The sequence below is a fragment of the Brachycentrus maculatus genome, unplaced genomic scaffold (genome assembly GCF_059751285.1).
Source record: "Brachycentrus maculatus isolate JH-2025_06_01 unplaced genomic scaffold, ASM5975128v1 h1tg000195l, whole genome shotgun sequence".
Classification (NCBI taxonomy): domain Eukaryota; kingdom Metazoa; phylum Arthropoda; class Insecta; order Trichoptera; family Brachycentridae; genus Brachycentrus; species Brachycentrus maculatus.
In genome coordinates this window covers 149,428-172,280 of record NW_028280946.1, presented here as the reverse complement: position 1 = coordinate 172,280, position 22,853 = coordinate 149,428, and the positions used below count along the sequence as shown (strand labels likewise).

The following is a 22,853-nucleotide window of genomic DNA, read 5'->3' as shown; positions in this document are numbered from 1 at the left end:
TTGTTTTTTTCGCAAGATTAGTGTAAAAATTGTGAAATAACAAAATAAATATAGTAAAATTTCCAGCCTTCACTATGTGTTTTTCAAAACAATCGGCTGGTATGTATGAGGAGATGCATGAACGTGGAAGAGGCGAAGAATGTTTGCAAAGACAGTGGTGAGGCGTTCTATTCTCTCTGCCTACCCCTGCGGGGAAGCAGTGTGATGGTTGGTTAGTTAGTTAGTTTTTAACTATTTAAGGGGCTTAAATAACTACTCTTACCTTATGGGTCGCAAAAAAATACACAAAAAAAAATTATACAATATTTTTTTTTTAACTCATACAATAATTGACATTTGCATTATATATTAAGACTTTAAAATAGTCTCTTCAGTGGGAGACTGCAGCGACAAGAGAAGCAAAAATGTCAAACGATTTACATGATTCAAAGAAATAAGACTTGCCTAAAGTAAACATACATATCGCTCACTCCTTTCAAGAACGTCATAAATCAAAAAACTTGATTTTTCAGGAGAACGTTTTTAAAGTTTAAAAATATAATATAATGTATCAAAAATAAATATCAAGCCACTTATTGAACTTTTTCCTGTGCAACAGATCTTTTTAGGTAAAACCTGAAGGTTTTTTCCCCAATTGAAAAATATTTAGTATATTTGAAAAAATAATTAAACAAAATCTTTTCTTCAAAATGCAAAAACAACACTTTCTGCCCTGTAGCGGGTAAAATTTAAGTTAAATATATGCCTCTTTTGCTGGGATATAGTACATTTTCTGGACATCCCGAAAACATGCACAACTAAAAATTGACGATTTTTTATTTATGACGTTCTTGAAAGGAGTGAGCGATATGTTACAAGGTAAGCACATTAAACATTATAAATCTCTCTGCTTATTAGAAATACTATTTAAGATACAAAAGGACGTTTTGGTGAAATCAATAAATATAGCACTAAAAGTGCAGAATCTATTGAGAAGAGATTAAAAATGGTGCATTTGAAACAACATTAAGTAAAAGAATTATAAACTCTACCATTTTGACACTTAAATGAACATTAATTATTCTTTAAGCAGTGAAAAACTAGACTAAAATGATTTTTCTGAGAAATATTTTCATTAAAATTTCTGTTTACATTTTGCTTTATTATTAGAAAATTCATAGCAACCTTTACATGAGCACCTATGCCATTTATACATACATGTAGCTGTTCCTATTTGAATTTATGATGGTCATGCTAGTCTTCAGCGCTTTAGAAAAAAAAAAAAGATGTAGTATGAAGCTGAACCCAGCTGGAGAGAATCCATGTTCTATCCCTGATGATTATCTTCAGTTTTGGGGAGTTAAATTGTTTTTCCTCATACCAATAATGAAAATTTGACTTATTTTTTGCCCACAATTTCCATTTTCCCCAGAATGAAGTTAGGAACTAAATTTTAAACATTTAAAAATAATTTAAAAAATAGTGTAATGACAACACTGACACTTCATTCTTATCTATTTTTATCACCGCGCATGCGTTTTTGCGTACACGGTTTGTTTCGTTTTTACTACGCTGTCTTTAATTTGATTTAATAAAATTGACCAATGAAAAAATAGGGAAATTGTATTGGCCAATAAAAACGATGTTCATTTTGCGGACGAGTACGGAATAATCGTAAGATCAAACGACCGAACATAATATTTTATTTTTATTCGCCATTCACGGCAATTCACGGTTTCGATTTTATTTATCATTTTCGGTTTATCTCGCGTATAATATGCGCGTATATGTATGAATTTTTAATTTAGGTTAGGTCGCCGTAATAGTTTTGTCGAATTCGCGTATTTTCGTATATTCTAGTTTCTACCAAACGAAGGCTGTGTCCCGAGTGTTAAAGCGCCTCAGAATTTGAAATATATTTTCGTAATCAGTGCACGGTTCCTTTCCTGGCGGTTCTCGACTATTATTATCTCGATGTGTCAAATCGTTATAGAGTCGTTTTCGAGAAATCACGCGTAGAAGTAGTATCCCTTTTTGACTTTAAAGATGTGTAGATAGTGAACGATATATTTCGGACTCGCGGAAACGAGTCGGAGCAAGAATGGGGGTATGCCTAGACAAGCCCATCACGGAGAAGTATAACGAGCAGGGTTCCGGCAATGGACTCAACTACGGGGTGGCTTCCATGCAAGGCTGGCGGGTGGAGATGGAGGACACGCACGTCGCCAAGACGGGGCTAGGGGATCTGCCCGAGTGGTCATTTTTCGCGGTGTTCGACGGGCACGCGGGGGCCAGCGCGTCCGCGTACTGCGCCTCCAACCTGCTGGACACGATTCTGCAGACGGACGAGTTCAAGCGGGGCCAGATAGCCAAGGGCATCCACACGGGCTTCCTGCGCTTCGACGAGGAGATGCGCGAGCTGCCCGAGGTGGCGCGCGGCTCGTCCGGCTCCACGGCCGTGTGCGCCTTCGTGTCGGCCGACAAAGTGTATCTCGCCAATTGCGGCGACTCGCGCGCCGTCATCTGCCGCGGGGGCGCGCCGGCCTTGTGCACGCGCGACCACAAGCCCGTGCTGCCCGAGGAGCGCGAGCGCATCCTGCGCGCGGGCGGCTCCGTCATGATCAGTCGGGTCAACGGCAGCCTGGCCGTGAGCCGCGCGCTGGGCGACTACGCCTACAAGAGCGTCAAGAACCTGGGCCCCTGCCACCAGCTCGTGTCCCCCGAGCCCGAGATGCTGGTATGGGACCGCGACAGCGAGCGCGACGAGTTCCTCATTCTGGCCTGCGACGGCGTGTGGGACGTCATGTGCAACGAGGACGTGTGCGCCTACGTCGGCGCTCTGCTCAAGATCACCGACAACCTGCAAGATGTGGCCAACCGGCTCATCGATACCTGCCTCGCCAAGGTACACTTCTTCAATTATGTACCTTTGGCTTGTAATAACACCATGAAACAATTTATTTAAATACCTCTAATATTTACATGTAGTAAAATGATGAAATTCGGACATGTGCACCTTTGGATCCACTAATGCGACATAGAGGATAGAATCATTGTTATTCCATCAATTTTCTTACTATTTCAAGTGGAATTAATCAACTCGATATTAGTCAAGAATGGTTCCAATTTACATATCAGAAAACATTCACCCGCTCAAACATGAATAGCTAACACGATACTTTTATGATTCTATAATATTTATATCCCGATATCCTCCCAGTTTTATTATTCAAACATAGCATTATGTGTTTATAAAAGATTTGTTGTTTGAAAAACAGGATAAGATTGAGGTTACGTTAACCATAATGTGCTTATATCATTCATTCCTTTGTTGATTACAGTGTACCGTCACAATGTTATTCTTGGGATGACTTGTATGATTGTGTATCTTGTGCGTATTAGTAATTATTACTATTTACAAAAAAAACATGATTATGTAACTTTCGTTAGAGAACATAAAATACTATCAAGAAGTTAGACATTAATTCCCATAACGTTTTGCCTCTAGGAATCAAGATAGATTCCTTAAAATAATGGATACTATGCTTCACTGCCAATGTTGTTTATATCTATGGATATTTAGGATTTCGTGTCGAATGGGTTTATGGAGATTTTACCGACTCTTGTCCTCTCTCAATGGTGCGTAGGGTATTCAATCAAATCAAAGGAGTGTTGAAACTTGATCATTGATCTCATGAAGGCAAAGGTGATTAGCTCTGCGTTTCAGGCACCAGTTTAGGGTAATATTGAATAAACATCTAGAGTATATTTTTTTTAAATTAACCCCCCTGGGAATTGAACCCCAGACTTCATGCATACTAAGCCAACTGCACTATTACATTTAAAAGGTGAAAAATCTTCATATCTCCAAACTTATCCAATAAAGGGATGAGAACATAATAGTTTTGTATTATACTCGCATAAGTGTTCTTTGATTTAAAATTTCACAAGTTTTTATGGCTGTATAACGAAAGTAGGGGTATTGTTGATACCACCCTCAGTAATTGACATTATTAAATTCATGTGTGAATATTGTCTTCATATTACCATTAAAAATTTGTCACGAAAACAGTGCCTATATTAACTACAAAGTAACTAACTACTGGTGGTTGCACATTGTTATTGGGATGAATTTTGTTTTTTACTAGGCTATGAGACAGCCGCACATCACGTGTACAGGGGGGTAATTCTTGAATCTAACTAACTAACCAGCTAATCATCATGCCGCTTCTCTGCAGGGGTAGGCAGAGGTAATAGAACGCCATACTACCCTGTCTTTGCAAACATTCTTCGCCTCTTCCACGTTCATGCATCTCCTCATACATACTCGCCGATTATTACGACTCCTAACCTGACCACTTTCAAGTATTTGGCATACCTGATCGTGCCATGTTTTTCTTGGTCTTACTCTGCTCCTTTTCCAAATTACATTCACCTCATAAATTTGTTTTACCGTTCTTTTCTCACTCATTCGTTCTACATTTCCAAACCACCTCAACACACCTTTCTTAATTTTATCGATAACGCTTATCTCAGCTTCCTTCCTTATTTCACTATTCGAACGTCTATCATACATCGTTTTGTCGCACATTCTTCTGAGAGATCGCATTTCGACTGCATTCAGTCTACTTTCATCCTTCTTTTGCCAACTCCATGTTTCACTTCCATACATTAGAGTTGGAACCAGGACTCCGTTGTGCACTGCCAGTTTAGCTTCCGCTGATAGGTTTTTATTTGCTATAACTGATTTCAGTGCACCATTCACTTTGTTCCCAGAATTCACCAGCAGTACTACCTATTTGGTTGATTGATGCTTAAGGACGAGAAGGGAATTTTTATTTTCTGCATTGGTCTCATTTCAAAGCCAGAAAATAAAGAATTACATATTTAATGTTTTATATGAATATTATCCATGTTTCACTTCCATACATTAGAGTTGGAACCAGGACTCCGCTGTGTACTGCCAGTTTAGCTTCCGCTGATAGGTTTTTATTAGCTTTATACTTATCAATATTCAATGTGTCTAAAGCCATATATATTTTTTTAACTGTAGTGGTTCATTTGGTATATTTTGACAATAATTTTCAGAAGAATTTTAAAGAAATAAACAGTTTAAAATGTACTGAATATTATTTTACTTGAATAACAAACCAAAAAAACATTGATATGATAAATGGTTTAGTCGTAAATCAATATTGACTAGTAATAATAAACATTTTATTGGCAGCTGCTATTCAGATTAATATTAAGTTTGTTGTGCTAACAGTCAAAGCATGTCACATTTAAACTAAGTAATGTAAACAGTTTCTTCTTCTTCTTCATCTTCTTGCTCAATGCTGAGCGTCGTGGTCTTCTGGAATGTCAGGCACTTGGTGCACAAGTCCTCTCCATTCTTCCCGGTCCTGGGCCAACTTGATGGCAGCGTTTAGCGAGGATCCGGTTAATTCCTTTATTTGGTCTGTCCATCTTGTTGGAGACCGTCCTTTTGCGGCTTGCCTTCAACTGTACCTGTTACTACCAGTTTTTCAAGACTCTTCTCGTTCTTTCTGGCGATATGCCCAAAGTAAGACAGAATCCTTTTCCTGCAAGTCGTGGAGAGTCTTTCTGTCACTGACAGTTCGCGGAGAATGGAGACGTTTGTGCGTCTTGCAGTCCAAGGAATGCGCAGCATCCTCCTCCAGCACCACATTTCAAACACATCCAGCATATGTCTTTCCTTTTTCCTCAGTGTCCATGTTTCCACTCCATACAGCGCAATGGAGAATACAAGAGATTTCACTAGACGGGTTTTCGTTCTCCTCAGTATGGACCGATTTTTCCATATCTTCGCCAGACTAGACATTGCTGATTTTGCCATTCCAATTCTTCTCCGGACCTCTGCTTCACAGCCTCCGTCTTTAGAAATGAGTGCACCTAAATAGATAAAGTCGTCGACTTCTTCATAATCCCTTAAAGAATTGTTCCTTATCAGGGTGCCAAATCGGTCGATGACAAGAACCTTGGTTTTACTTTTGTTTATTTGAAGTCCTAAATGCTGGCTTTCTATTTCGACTCTATGGAGGAGTTCAGCCATTTCGTCCTCATTGTTGGCTATTAGCGTTGTGTCGTCTGCAAACCTTATATTGGAGATCTTTTTGCCCCCTACTGATACGCCACCTTCCCACCCGTCTAGTCTATAACAATACTCATTAATGTTGATTGATTTAAGAAAAATCTAAACGAAGTTTCCTTTATTTCAAGAAACTCTATATTTCAGTACAATACTGTTTTATTATGTTAAAAAAATACCAGAATTTAATGAAACATTAAAATAGTTTAGTTAATTTTATTTTAAATCTCATTCATTAAATTAAACAAAACAGGAACCAAAAGGAGTTACGCATAAATTTGTTAAATTAGCTTATTAGATTAATTAAATTAGCTTATTAGATTACTAAATCATAGATTTTCTCTTCTCTTTTTGTTATGTCCAACTTCATATAGATAACGAAATAAAATAATTCGAATGAAATGCTTTTAAACGATCTTGCAACTGTAATTGCACTCTTATTTTACTTATTATCTACTCGTGTAACCTCCCTATAAGTATGTAATATTTCTAATCTCTATTCTTAATATTTGCAGTCAATTTATGTGTTTAAAAGAACCCCTATATGGCTTCTTTCTGACATAGTTGGCAAGTATTTTTTTGTGTTCTTATATATTTTATGAGTGTGTGTGCATTTGATATTATTACTCACCTTTGCATCTTGACTTATTTCTTGGCAGAATTAGAGAATTTAAAATTGATACATTATTTGTAAGACATTTAATGAAAAAAAAAATCCTTTGCTGTGCTCGCTTCTGGGTGCATGATTTTCTTTTGTTTTTGGGCTTTGTGTAGTCGAAATGCGATCCCTCAGACGAATGTGTGGCAAAACGATGTTTGATAGATGTTCGTATGATGAAATAACGAAAGAATGCAAGGCTGAGATAAGCATTATCGATAAAATTAAGAAAGGTGTGTTGAGATGGTTTGGACGTATGAGTGAGGTAAGAATGGTTAAACAAATTTATGAGGCGAATGTAGTTGGAAAAAGAAGCAGAGGAAGACCGAGGAAAACTTGGCACAATCAGGTACGTCAAATACTTGAAAGTGACCGGGTCAGGAGTCGTAATAATCGTCGGGTATGTATGAGGAGATGCAGGAATGTAGAAGAGGCGAAGAATGTTTGCAAAAACAGAGTGGTGTGGCGTTCGATTCTCTCTGCCTACCCCTGCGGAGAAGCGGCGTGATGGTTAGTTAGTCAGTTAGTTTGAATTCAAGAGACTTTTTGGTTGTTTGTATCCTCTGCAAAATCATTTAAGTGTGCATGTCCATATCCATTTAAAAACAAAAAAAAACAATACTCATTAATGTTGATTGATTTAAGAAAAATCTAAACGAAGTTTCCTTTATTTCAAGAAACTCTATATTTCAGTACAATACTGTTTTATTATGTTAAAAAAATACCAGAATTTAATGAAACATTAAAATAGTTTAGTTAATTTTATTTTAAATCTCATTCATTAAATTAAACAAAACAGGAACCAAAAGGAGTTACGCATAAATTTGTCAGCAAAGTGATCCGCACAAAATGAACGGCCGCTATCTATCTCTCACTCAGTGGCGTGCACAGAGAATTAATAAGGGCAGGCAGTAGAGGTAGATAGTAAGGTAAGCTAGGTACTAATTACTAGGGTAGGCAGTAGAGGTAGGTAGTAAGGTAAACTGGTAATACTTAGTAAGGTAGGGTAGGTACTGGCTGCATTTTTATATGCCACGCGGGTAAGTTAGGATAGGCACTGCTTTTCTACCTATATGGAAGGCATGCCCCTGCTTTCACTCTTCAATACGTGAAGATGAAGGAGGCGAGATAGGATGTGATGTGAGCCAATATGGATGACGCTAGTTGAACTTTAAATCTGTGCTTGAAAATTCCACATTCTTTGATCTTGCAAGATCATGGGATATCAAAAACAAAAATCCATCAGCCCTTGGTAGTTTATCACAAAATCCCAAACTGTAACTTACATATCGCTCACTCCTTTCAACAACGTCATATATCAAAAATTGTCAATTTTCAGTTGTGCATGTTTTCGGAATGCCCAGAAAATATACTATATCCCAGCAAAAGCGGCATATTTTTTACTTAATATTTACCCGCTACAGAGCAGAAAGTGTTGTTTTTGTATTTTGAAGAAAAGGTATTGTTTAATTATTTTTTTAATGTACTAAATATTTTTCAAATGGAGAAAAAACCTTCAGGTTTTACCTAAAAAAATCTGTTGCATAGCAAAAAGTTCTATTATGTTATATATTGTTTTATGTTTTTAAACTTTAAAACTTTCTCCTGAAAAATCAAGTTTTTTGATATACGACGATGTTGAAAGGAGTGAGCGATATTTTAGTTTAAAAGTCAACAGTTCTAAGGGCAGGATTTAGCAGGTTTCTCCACAGGGGTAGGCAAAGAGGATGAAACGCCACTTCTGTCCTGACATACACTCCTCGCCTCCTTCATATCCATACATCTAGTCATACATGCCCTCTGATAAACCTGCTGCAGAATATTACAATTATATCCTTAAATGATGTGGTTTAAAAAATAATATGGTGGTGTTGAATATTTTCAGGGGAGCTACGACAACATGACCTTAGTGCTGGTCACTTTCCCGGGGGCCCCCAGCGTCTGCACGGAGAGCCAGCGCTCTGATGGGCTCCTAGAGGCCGCCATCCACCGCCGGATCCCAGGTTGCTATACTGCTCTGCCCGCCATTTTTACCCGACGCTGGTCCAAAAACAAGGGGGACATTTAGCACCCCCCCCCCCTCCGAGTGCCTCTTATGAGTTGATTACCTCTTAACCAAAAATTTGCCATTGGTTCTAGAATTCACTCATGTTGATTACTTCTTAACCAACAATACATTTTTGTTTCTAGAATTCACTCATGAGTTGATTATCTCAAGCAAAAATATGCCATTGGTTCTAGAATTCACTCACAGTTGATTACCTTTTAAGCAAAAAATGCCATTGGTTTTAGAATTCACTCATGAGTTGATAACCTCTTAACCAAAAATATGCCATTGGTTCTAGAATTTACTCACGAGTTGATTACCTTTTAAGCAAAAAATGCCATTGGTTCTAGAATTCACTCATGATTTGATAACCTCTTAACCAAATATATGCCGTTGGTTCTAGAATTCACTCATGAGTTGATTACCTTTTGACCAAACATTTACTTTTGGTTGTATATTAATAAGTCAATTTAAAACATGTTGGATTTCTGCAAAAGCAAAATCTTTTTCTGTGTTTATAAGTGCCTGAAATTTAATAATTGCCATTTTAATATAGAATCCCACTAACAAGCAAGGATCTTAGATTTTTTAAAAGTAATATTGCCCCTTTTGGCTAAAGAATAAATATATATCGCTGAAAATTATAGTTCGTATTACAGCTCCCCCCGCATGACTCGATAAAGTCATAGCGTTAAGATTACGCGTGTAACACGGAGCTTCAGTACCCATCTATACAATCCTATATTTACATTAAACGTACTACTTATTGTTAAAGAGCAATTGCCACCGACCTGAAAGCGAAATTCCGTAACACTCACTTTCTGTAATTTAACTTAATCTTAGCTGCAGTTTAAGATCTCAATCTCCGCATGCTACTGATATTTTTCCCCGTATTCAAGTGGTCAACCTTTAAACCTGACTGAAGTTAATCCAAGTGATCCAGCGTGCCAAATTTTACATAGGATAAAATATAACATTTTAATTAGTAATGATTGTTTTAAATACCTTTTTGCAAATCTCGAATTTGTAATAATTTACTAACCAAACGTTGGTTTGTAGTATTTAAAAAAATAAATATGTTATTTTAGCTGTACAAGTCGATGTATAACACATTTTTTGCAGGATGAACTGCCTACTTGATTTTGCTAATTTGATAGTCGAAATGAAGCAAAAACACCGATTAAAAACAATTAATTCTGTGAAAAAACATGTGATACATTTCAGTATAAACTAAATCATAAAAATACACAATGGTAGTAGAGAGTAGTCTTTCACACCCCATTTAATAAATTTATCACTTGAAAATATGAAATCTCTTATTTAAATACTAATCATTAAATTCTATTGTGAAAATGTCATTGATGTAGGTAAATCTACTTCATGATATATTTTGTAGACTGTTTAAATTTACCTGTTATTACGAAGACAGTACAATAAAAAATATCCATTTTGGTTAACACAGAATTTCATTTGTTGCTGCAAATAAATTGCTGTTTTGAGCAGTGTTGCATAAAATATTATTCATGCTGTCGGAATGTACTTGTGAAAATATGGTGATGCAATTTTTTATAGAAACATTTTATTATTAATAATCTGATTTGATTTCCAATGAAATCTATATTGTGTGCAAATTTGCACTAAAATGTATAGCTGTTAAACTTTGCTCAGCAATATTTGAAATTTCACAACCATTATGCTAGATATTCTTCATGAATTTAGACCATGAAAAGCCTCGATAGACCAGGCAATGTATTTTATAAAAAATATATGTATTTTCACATTTAAATTGATGTTAGAGAAAAATAAGCGAGAAAGTTATAGAGATTTTTTTATTATAATTTTTTTTTTATTCTATTTTTAGCCAATAGTATCTAGACCCAAAAATCCGTATTTAAAATCCCAGTAATCCCCTTCTCTACCCCCCTCTAATGATACAAGATTTTTATTTTTTTTTACAATATTAAATGTACATAGTGATTAAGTCCCAACTTCCACTAAACTGAATTCTCAATCAACCTTTTTTTCATCACATCTATTAGAGATCCTCCTAACTTCAAATTACCTCTGGCCTACCTGACTTAAATTTAATATTCCTCCTTAAAATATGGAATTACAGATAGTAAATTTGACCTCCGTTGTATGTGTACATATTTTTACACAGTGATGCCAAACATGATTCGAGTAGATATATTTTTAAAATTTCTATCGATGAGTGCCAAGCATATACCTAAGAAATGTGATGGTTATAACAGTGGTTTTGGCCCTGAATTTAAAATTCTAATAATATTTTTTAAATCTTTTCACATTCGTTGTTCAGATTATTACATAATATTTATGTGTTCCCAAAAGTTTAATGCAAGCATTTTACCTCTGTTGACGTTCCATGACCCATTTCTTTAGGTTTGTAGACCATCTTGTCAAATGGCAATTTATTATATTGATTACATGTAGTTACTCAAATCTTATATTTTAGTTTTCTTGAGTCAGATAGAATTTATAAATTAATAACATAGATACATACATATGTCATACATCTTCACTATTTTTCCATGGTGTGAAATACATAGGATACCACTAGAAAAAGTAAAAGCGAAAGATCTTAAAATTTCATATTCAAACGCTTTTAAGCGCGAATCTACCAAATAATAAATGCAATTTTTTATTTCATTGTAGTTAATCTGAAGGTCAAAATATTTTAATGAATTTACAGGGTGCATCTTTCTTGTCAGTAATTTAAGAAATATATTTACAATAATGTTCATGGTTTACAGATGAGTGATGATAGTTGATTTACTGTAGTATAATTTTGAAAAATTTAAATCTTATTTTATAAATTGTATATCAGTAGTCAGCAAAGTGTTTGTGGTTAAAGAAATATGTATAAAAATGTTGTGATGCCTCTCAACAGATATCTTATTATTGATATCAGATTTGCATTTAAACAATATTGATGCCGTAGCGTGTCATAAAGTTTGATCGTTAATTTCAGTAAGAAAACTAAGAACGTAATATGTCGGTGTAGTCTCATTCCACATACCTACTTACCATGAACACCAATAAAGCAAAGGCTAGGAAGATATGTAGATACCACAGCGTGCCTTCAATGCTTAACACTATATTACACGTCCCCATGTATGCATACTGCGCGTTTGTTGTAATTTTTATGAGTCAGTATACTTACAATGTTAGGTTATACAGCAACAGCAGGGTGCAATGAAGTTGTGCAATATACAGTGTGCATTTCTATTTCCGGAACAATCTGGTTAACATGAATGTCATGGCAATAGTTAGGCTAATTAACAGTATCGTTATGTACATAAATATTAATTGCTCGCGGGTCAATTAAAGGGTGCACTAGCTATGTATGTCGCCAGATCAGATAGTCCTAATCTGTGCACACACGGATAGTAATCTATTTCCACTGGTAAATTTCATGTTGCTTTTAAATACATTGTGCCTTCTTTGTTAGTGAAGTAAGTCTTCTATATAATTTATTTAGTACTTAGTGATTAATCTTACTCGCAAATTGATAACTTTGGAAGGTGTATTTGATATATTTTGCCAAAAAAAAGATAATGTTATTAAATCTATTTAATTTTATTATGCCCTTAATACCTGAAATTCTTTGCAGTAATTTTAGGGTTGCAATAATTTTAGGTTACATACATAAATACAATTTAAAAGAAATTATATTATCTACGAACACAATTATACTATGTGGGATATAAATAACAAATAATTATATTTGTGCATAATTTGAATATAGCGAAATAATTTTTAGGGACAAATTTCACGAGTCCAGTATAACATTATGTTTTTAAATAATTGTGTTCTTATTTATTAAATTTGTAAGATATGAGGATTATTTGTTTGCGGTTTGAATAACATTTTCCTTTTTTTAATGTTGTTTTTAGTCAATTACTAATTAATATTTTTATCTACCAAAGATGTTGTTGTGTTTTCACAATGATAAATTGTTAAAGGCTGATAACTCCACTAGTTTTTTATTGACTGGTTATAAAAAATAATAGACACCGCAAATGAAACTGAATAAATATTTTGGTACAAACATCGATGACAATCTGTTGTGGTTACAAATTGTTAATCCTGATTGTAGTCTTATAATAGATGTTATGTCATTAATTATTTCATGCCATATTATATGTACTTAATACATACATCCTTTGAATTTCATTTTATAATAATTTATTTTAATTGCTCTTAGATCTGTCCGTCATAGTATAAGGTGACAAGGAATGTAGAACCCGTAGAACATGTTTATAGAAACACTTCAAATAATTATAACATTTATATGATAAGAGTGCTAATATGTAATATATATGTAATATTTATATAATATTTATGAGAGTTTTGGAATGGACCAAATATTTTTATTAATGAGAGTTATTTATTTATTTATTTTTGTGTGTTAGTCAATTATTTATAATTTTATCATATTTTAAATGGTGTTATGCTCATTAAACTAAAAAAAATATTTTTGTTTATTTTTCTTTTGGAAATCAAAGATTTATATAATTTATGCTGTTTATATGTGATTTAACGTGCCAAAAACAATATATTATACAATTTTGAAAGTGCCTTGGTACAATGTTCAATTACGTACTGTTAAATTAAGTATAAAAATATGCATAGAGAAATGCATGCTATTTAAAATTTGGATGCCGCTAGAAATAATATTTTATTGCTTCTCATTATTTAAAGGGTATTGAACCAACCCGGAATTATTTTCGGTCCAACCACAATATGCTGGAATTATGTTAAATGAATCTTTATGAAAAAGTGTTCTCAAAATATTTGAAATAAATCTAATTCATCCCCACTCAGATCTCGATCAATTGTCCCCCTTTTGTGTACACGATTATATTTGTTTTTACATTTCAATTTGCTAATCACTTTATGAGATAAAAATTATGTTTTATCGTACTTCTAGTGATATTGCGTGGTCTTGGAGACAAAAGGTTATGAATCCAGGGTTAATATGATGATTTAAAAGAAACTCTTATCATCCTGTAGTATTTATAAAGCTTATACTTTAAGGAACTTCACTTCTAGCATCCCGTCACTTATTATAAGCATATTCTCTCCTCTCGTGTAAGCAAATGCCTGTGCGACTGCCAGTAAACCTATGTTGGTCTAGCACTCTTCGCATTAATCAGACTCATATCCAAGCATCCGCTTTGTAATTTTTTCATACCATAAGTTTAAGTATCCATTTAAATTCTATATTTCAAGTGCTCCAATATACAATAATAATAAAAATGTAGAGTATTTCCAATGTCCTCTTGTACCCACAGGATTTTTTTTAGTTCCCGGCTATTTACTTAAGATATGATATTACTTGTTTTACTTGAAAAGGAGTATACATCAATAAATTATTTTATTGTAGATTATAAAAGATCTTTGGTTCATTTTAATAATTAGAAATGTTTTTTTAAATGGTTTTTGTATTGAATTTTTCCAATTTGTATAAAAACCATAATTATGGTATTTTGGTATAAAACAGTAATTGTATGACTATGCACCAAAATAAATAACGTTATTTAAAAATATTTTTTCTCTCGCTGGATATAAAAGTCGCTTAATATACAGTCAAAGTCAGGTTGATGTAAAAAAAAACGTATAAATCTGAAAAGATTGAAACTTCAACAAATTGATGTAATAACACCAAATTATGTTGGTAATTAAATCATTATGTTGGTAATTCAATTATTATGTTGTTTAAGTGGACCATGACTAATATCTTATGTTGCCATAAGTACTCTTTTATGGCAGACTGTATTTAAGCCAATAATTAGCTTGCTTTTGCTTGTAAAATTCCCAATCAGGTTATAATATGGATAAGCATTTGCTTGCTTCAATGCCTGATAGGGAATTCACTACCAATTTGGTCTAAGCGTTGGTTATTATCATTTATTTTTTAAATTTCCGTGTTCTCCGTGTATTTTTGGATTAAGTTTTAAGTCAGAGAAAACTGTAAATCTAATATGTATTAAGTAAATATAACCACATGTTGCTTTCATTTGACTTTGGGGCAACTATATTGTAATAAGAGCTATCTATAGTGACATCTATTGTGATTTCAACTAATATGTATTATGTGTAGCTGTGACCAAATGAGAAATATAAATATGGGGCTTTATTCTAAATATAGCATTTTTGATTCCAGTCTTAAATATTAATACATAATGCTTTTGTTTTTTTTTTTTTTTAAATATAAATAAAAGGAAGAAAAAAATCATTCTTAATTCTCAAATTACTGAATCTACCAGATCTTCATCTATGCGTTAGCACCAATATAATTGCAAACAAATGATAATTTGTTCGGACAGTTGAACTGAATAATCTAATTGCCAAATCTTGCAATAAAATTTATGTATTTTTTTTTCTGCAAATTGAACTACATCAGTAACTTTTATTGCGTTTTCTGGAGCAGTCAGTGTTGCTAGCGGTATAATTTAAAATCTATTTATCGTAATTTTTGCAATTTATAAGCGTTAAAAAACTAATTGAGTTTGGATTTCAGCCACGCAAAAAGATAGTTTATCAAAAGCAAATGTCCCTGTGGTACTCATTTTAAGATAGCTGGAATTCTTTTACTGTGACATGTTACCATTTTTTTTGTAAGTGAAACATTCCATTTCTCATTTATAAACATTTTATTTATAATCTAATTTTAATTGTAGAAATAATTCACTGCTTGGGCCGATACGGTAGTTTTGCCATTTCTATATACATAAATGTTTTCTTTTCTTATTTGATTGTTAAATGGATATTATTAATTTGCAAGTCTTCAGATAACATGTTAAGACAAAGTGCAATAAATTTTTCTTCATAATTTTCGAATGCTGTTTTATTTTTTTTACTCAATTGTAAACGGAACTTCCTTGCTCTGACAGACGGATGAATGAGAAATTTAACTACCCTATCCATTGGCCCAAGGAGTATGAATAAAATGTTAATAATGGTGATATTTATTACTATTTAAGGGGGAAAACCTACTTTCTTTACTTTTTTAACATTGGTGAAATTGATAACACTCATGGTAAAAGTATTCCTGGAATAATATAGGTAAATTTAAATTAAATCTCTGCCTACCCCTGCGGGAAGCGGCGTGATGATTAGTTAGCTAGTTAGTTAAATTTAAATTATTTTGTAATTAGGTTTTAAAGCAAGCACGCATCACATAAATTGTTTTTAGTGTGATTGGGTATTTTGTAAAAATACTCCAATCTCTTAACCTGTTGCACAATAAAATTATGTAGGTTCCAAAAGAATATTCAATCAAATTATTTTTGCCTTAAATTGAAATGTTCAATGAGAGATTTCGTTAATAAAATCATCAAAGTCGTCGCTTTTACAGCTGTAGGTATTTTTATTAATTTCAATATTGAGACTAATACACAAACGAGGAACGTCATTGTTGAACATCAGTGCTGCACATTCACCGAGTTATGCAGCAGGAGCACCACCACCTAAACAGCAACAAGGAAACTCAACCAGCTCCCAATGAATTCATTTTTTTAAACTTAACAAAGAGTTATATTTTATATGAGACATTTTGTTTGCACTATGTACAAACAAGATGTCTCATAAAATATTTGGGAAATTTATTTATTATATTTGGAAAAAAATTGTCAATATGTATGTAATAATATTTATGATGAAAATTCAATTGGCATTTTAGTTAGTGATATTATTTGTTTAATAAATGTAAACGACAGTGTGCAATTTTGGAGTCACCCTTTGTGCTGTTTATTGCAGTGTTTGCAGCGCCATATCTTTTATATTACTTTAAAAGGGTTTTTTATGGATGTATTAACAGAGGATTAAGAATTTTTAAAGAAGGGAATATGGATGTTTGGGCATTTGGGATTGTTTGGGTTTTTAGAGGATTACTTCCTGTTATTGGCTGAGTTTATTGATCACTTTATACGCTCTGTAACATTTGCTATTCCATGTTTGAAGATTTTCCGTGTCTATAACATTAAGAAGATAGACTTCACCAAAGTGGTGTACAGAAACCAGTCTGACCATTGGCCAAGAAGAAACCCAGTGTTACAATACAAACAAATATTTTAATTTCATAATATTTCTGTGAACCTAAGCGGCTCATTATTAGAAATAGGTATGAAATTGTGGTTCGAACCTAGAAACTCTGACTTCAGAGTCCGCAACACTAACCACGGGACCACAACCCGACACTTAGTTATCGTTTTAAATTGTTTTACTTTGTTTAACAAAATACCATCTTTGCATTTTGTGTTCTAACATCGCAATCTATCAATTCAACAGTGCGTCACACCCATCTACACGCTCAGTGATTGAAAAAGATAAAACTCAAATCAGATATTTAACAGTTAATATTCTGACATTAATTCATTAAATAAATGTGAAACTGATAAAACTTATAATTATCAATGTCAATAAGCTAGTAATAGATTCTACTACCCGATAATGATTTTGTATCAGTTATCTGATGTGTAAATATATTAAATAATTAGTTGGCTCTCGCTTTAATTTAAATTAAGGATCAATGAGAAAGTTAATTGCTTGGGGGAGATGACAGGAGAAAAACGGTGGACACTTTATTTATAAATAACTCATAATATATACACAGTTATTCATGTATTTATACAACGCAAAAATATAACAATTTTTGTTTCAATAATAAGATAAAATTACACTCACATATAAATAGTTAATATGTATCTCTTTAAGTATTTGATTCACTTAAATTTTATTTAAATATAAAACAAAGTTTTTGTGTTTACGTACTGTACATGCTTTTGTGATTAAATGTTTTTTTATTGATGTTTTTAGATGAATATATCGTCCTCATACAGGAGAAAATGACCGAGTGCATTTTTTTGTTGAGTTGAAAAACGTGATTATTGACTATTTGACATCTTACTAGCTTAATGTTGACCTGGAAAAAATCCAAAAGCGATTTTAAACTTGGAGGTATAATATATTGACTTGTTAAAAATGACTAACTGCATTGATGACTAAAGTGTAAAAACGGTTAAATGGCCCTACTGAACATTTTACATTTTTTTAGTTGGTCAGTTACTCCTGTATGACTACGATATATAGAAGAAAATCTTAAATAACAAAACCACTGTCACAAAAACAAATAAAATACAAACATTTTAATAAAAATCTGTTTCTAATTTTATGCGGAATTTTGAAAAATTAACACAATCTTAATCAAGAAACATAATTTATTTTGCACTGTACTTATCAGAACGTATAATTAATTCAAAGAGAAAACTGTCCCAATCAATTAAAGTATCCCTTATTATTTGGTTTCGTTTCACTGCTAATAGTTTTGACACATGCAACTTTAATAATATTATGGAGGCGATGAAATTTCGAATGTCACTGAATGTTGGCTCTAATCGGTTGATTGAATTTTGGCACCCGGCCACGTCTGATAGCTCGCTATTTGAGAATAACGATACCTTGGGACTATATTATCCCGCCGCTTTCAAAGTCACTTGTCTGGCTTCCTTAAACCGGGAGACTACGTGTCAAGGTTGTGTAAATCCATATTGTCGGCGTGTTGCACAATTCTGATGACACAAATTAGCGAACTCATTTTAACACATATTAACTTGCAAAGCAAATCTTGTTTTCCAAGACATGCTAATATATCATTTTGTATTTAACTTCAAAATCTATTGATTTTGAAACTATTGTTTTACAAGTACACAGAAAAGTCTCATAAGGAATCCTGAAATTATTCTTATTATTATGATCAAAGAATAAAAATGAAAATAATTTACGTATTTTTAAACTGATATTTTATATATTAAATGTTAAAATCAAACACTGATTTTAACATTTAAAATCAGTGTTTGATTTTCAAATTTAATATATTAATTTAAATGGAGTTCTATAAATTAACCCATTGCAACACTTGGCTTATCGCCGGCCAAGGTCAATTTGCCACTCACAAAGCTGTTTGTCTTTGAAGTGATTTTTTTTACATTAAAACGGAATGATGATAACTTTATTCATAAAAAAGGATATTTCGGTTAAATAAGTATATCTAGCTTACGAACAAAAAAATATGCTTTTATGTTTTACCATTTTTATTTTGTGTGTAATACTGTTATTGTAATAAAAAATGTGTTAAAATTAAATAGTGTGTTGTATGAACAAATTATGTCATCTTTATTAGTGGTGCAATGGGTTAAACTAAATCAATAAATAAAATTGTTTTGTTAATTTTTAATTATAATTACCGATTTCATTATTTCGTCAACAAAAAATATAAATTGTTTTCAAAAGTTTGCAGAGCCTCAGTTTGTATATGAAAATGTCTTTTTTTTTTAATTGTGTATTTTTCTCAGTATAAATATGTTAATGAATAGATTTTTGGTCTTTTTAATTTGAACTTAACGAGTTTTTACTGTAAATAAAATGTCTGTTATTTCTAGTTAACGTAAATATATTTATCCTGCAAATCCATTTTTATTTGTTGTAATCTGTAATTTAAACATAAAAGTTTAGTTGTTGGTCAGGAAAGGGCACTAGATAATATGTATTTTTATATTTTGTAGAACTGGTAGCGCAAGGGGAGAAGAATCCGACCTCCATAGCTAACGAGTTGCGGAACTTGCCAGGACTACTTCCAGGAGGAGGGATACACGACAAGTAATTGCACTTGTTATTCTGTCAACACTTACATTGCTCACAAGCAAGTCGTCCTCTAACGGGTTGTAACATATGCGTGTTAATGTAGCCTGTTTCTCATTCCAGGTGGGCCATTGTAGAGTCATACATGAATGAGCTGGGATTGTCAGACAATGAAGAGGAAGTTGGGGAAGATAATAAATAATTTTTTATATCGTAATATTGTCAAATGTTAGAGGAAAGGATTTCTAGAATCGTTTCCTTTGTTTTCGATGCAGTTTTATTTTTGAAAGTGGTAATTGTCCATTTCTGATAGTTATCTCGGTAATAGAAGAAATGTAAAGTAATAATTACCGCATAAATGCATTTCTAATTTATGATTTTCTATCTTTAATATGCAAATCGTTTGGTTCGACATGTGTCGAAGCGAATGGTACATTTTAACTCGGGACACTCTGGAAAACAGATATAAAGGGATCGGGTAGGTCTGTAATATTATACACTAGTACAAGCTGCTGATAGTACGGCTGCGTGCTTCTCCCCGTAGCAGTTCCGGGAATATAGAGCGAAGAGGGTTGTCGCGTCAGGCTGTACGCACTCGCGCTCGCTCGACACATTCCTCCGGTTTGTAAGGGGTCCGGCGAGACCCGCGGCCGCGCTGTGATAACTCTCTTTCCTCTGTATTTTCAAAAACCAAATAAAGTAAATAGCACTTAAGGTCGTAAATCTGTCTGCGAGACTCGGCGGTTATATGTGTAATAAGAATATATATATTTACTAGAAAATTATTACTATACCAAGTATTTTTATGCCAGTTGAATGATTTTAAAAACTGAATACATTTATATTTATTGTGGTTACCGTATCGTTAACTTCCGAGGCTGTAATTCATATCTTAGTATAGATCTCATAGGCAAACAATAACAGATTGGTTGAAATAAAATATTATTAATGAAAACGAAGAAACTCATTGTATTCCTCTCCGACTCTTTTCCTCTCAACGGACACCGCTTCTCACAAACACTCGGCACCGCGCCCGTTGAATGGATCCGTTTTATGATGCCTCTAGCGAGCAATGTCGCATGTTGTAAATATAACACTACCAAATTCACCACTAATCTCCATATGTGTGAAATTTGAAACGCAATAAACACTTTAGTAGCTTTACTTGTGTCGCTATCAATTTTAATTTTCTGCTAAGATAACCTATTTGTGAATAAATTGGCCTTTGCAAACGCAGAGTTTATCTTTCATCATTATGTGTATTTTGTTAGTCAAACTAATATCATTTTTTACGTTTCGATAATACCCCGTTTATACATGTGCATAAATTCTATGGCTTTCGAGAGAGAAGGGTTTTTTCTGTCTGTTAATATTTTAACAGTCGTGTACAAGATGAGTCTATTTGAAAGTAAAAGTGCCTATACTTTGTAAATTTTACTCCAAAATATTAAAAATATACATATACATATTCTTCGATGAAGTCTAATGTGGAAACTATCTTCCTTTTTTATAATATCTCACGTTTTCTTCAATTTTATTGTTGCAACTTATTTTATAATTATGTACTTTAAATCTGAAAAAGAATGCCAAATGAAGATTATGTTGCATAAAGACTTTTTATTTATAAAGGATTTTAAAAATGATGTACTAATGTTTCAGATACTGGATACCATACTAAAAAGAAATGAAATTATTTATTTTTGTTATGGTAACACCACCTAACTTGATGCAATTTTAACAGGCTCGTTTGAATCCTTGGTCATATCTTTTATGTTGTTTTATACTCAATCATGTGTAACAAACAGTTTTTATATTTTGTAATCCGTACTTTGATCATTGCTTTTATATTATTACAACCAAAAACATTCATACATATTTTGTTGATTACATATCGCAGTAAACAGATGAATTGCACAAGTCTTGTATTAACATTAGAACCGCCGATGTGAACTGCGTACTTGGAAACAGTACCTGAAGTATAACTGAAGAGTGGTCAATCGGATAAGCAATATGAAGGCCTCCCATGGATGTTTTTTTCTGTAGGGTTGTCAGTAGGAACTAGCAATGGGTCGTAGAGTGATCGCTCATTAGGGTACGATCACTTGGTAGGAATATCAGATTTAACATACCCAAATATAAAGGGATTTTTTTTAAATACACTATTTGTGTTGATATTTTTGTGTATAATGAGTGACCAGAGTTTTGTTATGTACTAAAAAACAATGTTTTCTAAAAAAATTATATGTTTAGTTACAAAACCCCAAAATGCTCATCTTGTGTATATATAATCTGTTGATATACTTCTACCTTAATCTTTTTTTTTTTATTTCATTTTAAATTAACATCCCTTTATCTCTGTTATTCTTTACAGGTTTCAATAAAAAAAAAACTACCGACAGACTGTCTTGTGATTTTTTATTAATCTATTTTTCTATTAAAAACATCTGCGAATAATCGCAGGGTATCAACCTTCTATAATATTTTTATATCATCTATAGTTTGGGCATGTTGTCGCCAAAAAACCTTCAAAGATAATTTGATCAGTGTTCTAATAATGTGGGCGGTTCTGGTGTTTATTATACATATTACTGTAAACTCGAGAATACATATTGTCCGGTGTAATTTCAGACTTATTGCGACAGTTTTCTATTTAGATTTAAGTTTTCAATTTGTCCGAGTACTCGGGAATAGCTTTGGGAAACAAAAAGATATGTATTTAGAAAATCATAGAAATGCGCCATGAATGTGAATAGTACAAATAATGTTTAGTTTTATTATCTTATTGTTAACACTTAATAAATTAGCCGCCTTTATTTTCTGTGAACCCAAGAAACGCTTAAGTTCGAGAAGAGACAATGACACTTGTTCATAAAATTTGGTCAACCACTTAGTGCGAGGTTTCTTTTTATTCAAAACTTAATTTCCTGTTTTGTTCATAAATAAAAATAAATTTGACATGAAAAAACATTTTTTTAGTGGTACCTATTCATATACATCTCATAATGAAAATTTTTGCATGTTTTTTGTGAGCTAGGCTTGTCCTAGCTTATCAAATTGATATTGACTTGTTAAAACTCAATGCCAATCATTTTTGTTTTTACACACTCCTTAGCTATGACCACTTTTTAGAAGTAACTTATTACATCTAAATGATTCTAACAAATTTAGAAAGAAAAAATATACATCTCATAATGAAAATTTTTGCATGTTTTTTGTGAGCTAGGCTTGTCCTAGCTTATCAAATTGATATTGACTTGTTAAAACTCAATGCCAATCATTTTTGTTTTTACACACTCCTTAGCTATGACCACTTTTTAGAAGTAACTTATTACATCTAAATGATTCTAACAAATTTAGAAAGAAAAATCAAACTAGTTGTCTCTCAGTGTCTGCAGTTT

General features: G+C 32.9%; 1 protein-coding gene across 1 annotated transcript; it reads left to right on the top strand.

The window, feature by feature from the left end:
- The first annotated feature begins 1,485 nt into the window (after window positions 1-1,485).
- On the top strand, window positions 1,486-22,420 carry alph (protein phosphatase alphabet). The gene is made up of 4 exons (XM_088263007.1): window positions 1,486-2,884; window positions 8,632-8,749; window positions 19,380-19,473; window positions 19,579-22,420. Exons 1-4 carry the CDS (start codon window positions 2,081-2,083, stop codon window positions 19,655-19,657), a joined length of 1,095 nt encoding a protein of 364 aa, XP_088119133.1. The 5' UTR covers window positions 1,486-2,080; the 3' UTR covers window positions 19,658-22,420.
- Window positions 22,421-22,853: the final 433 nt, after the last annotated feature.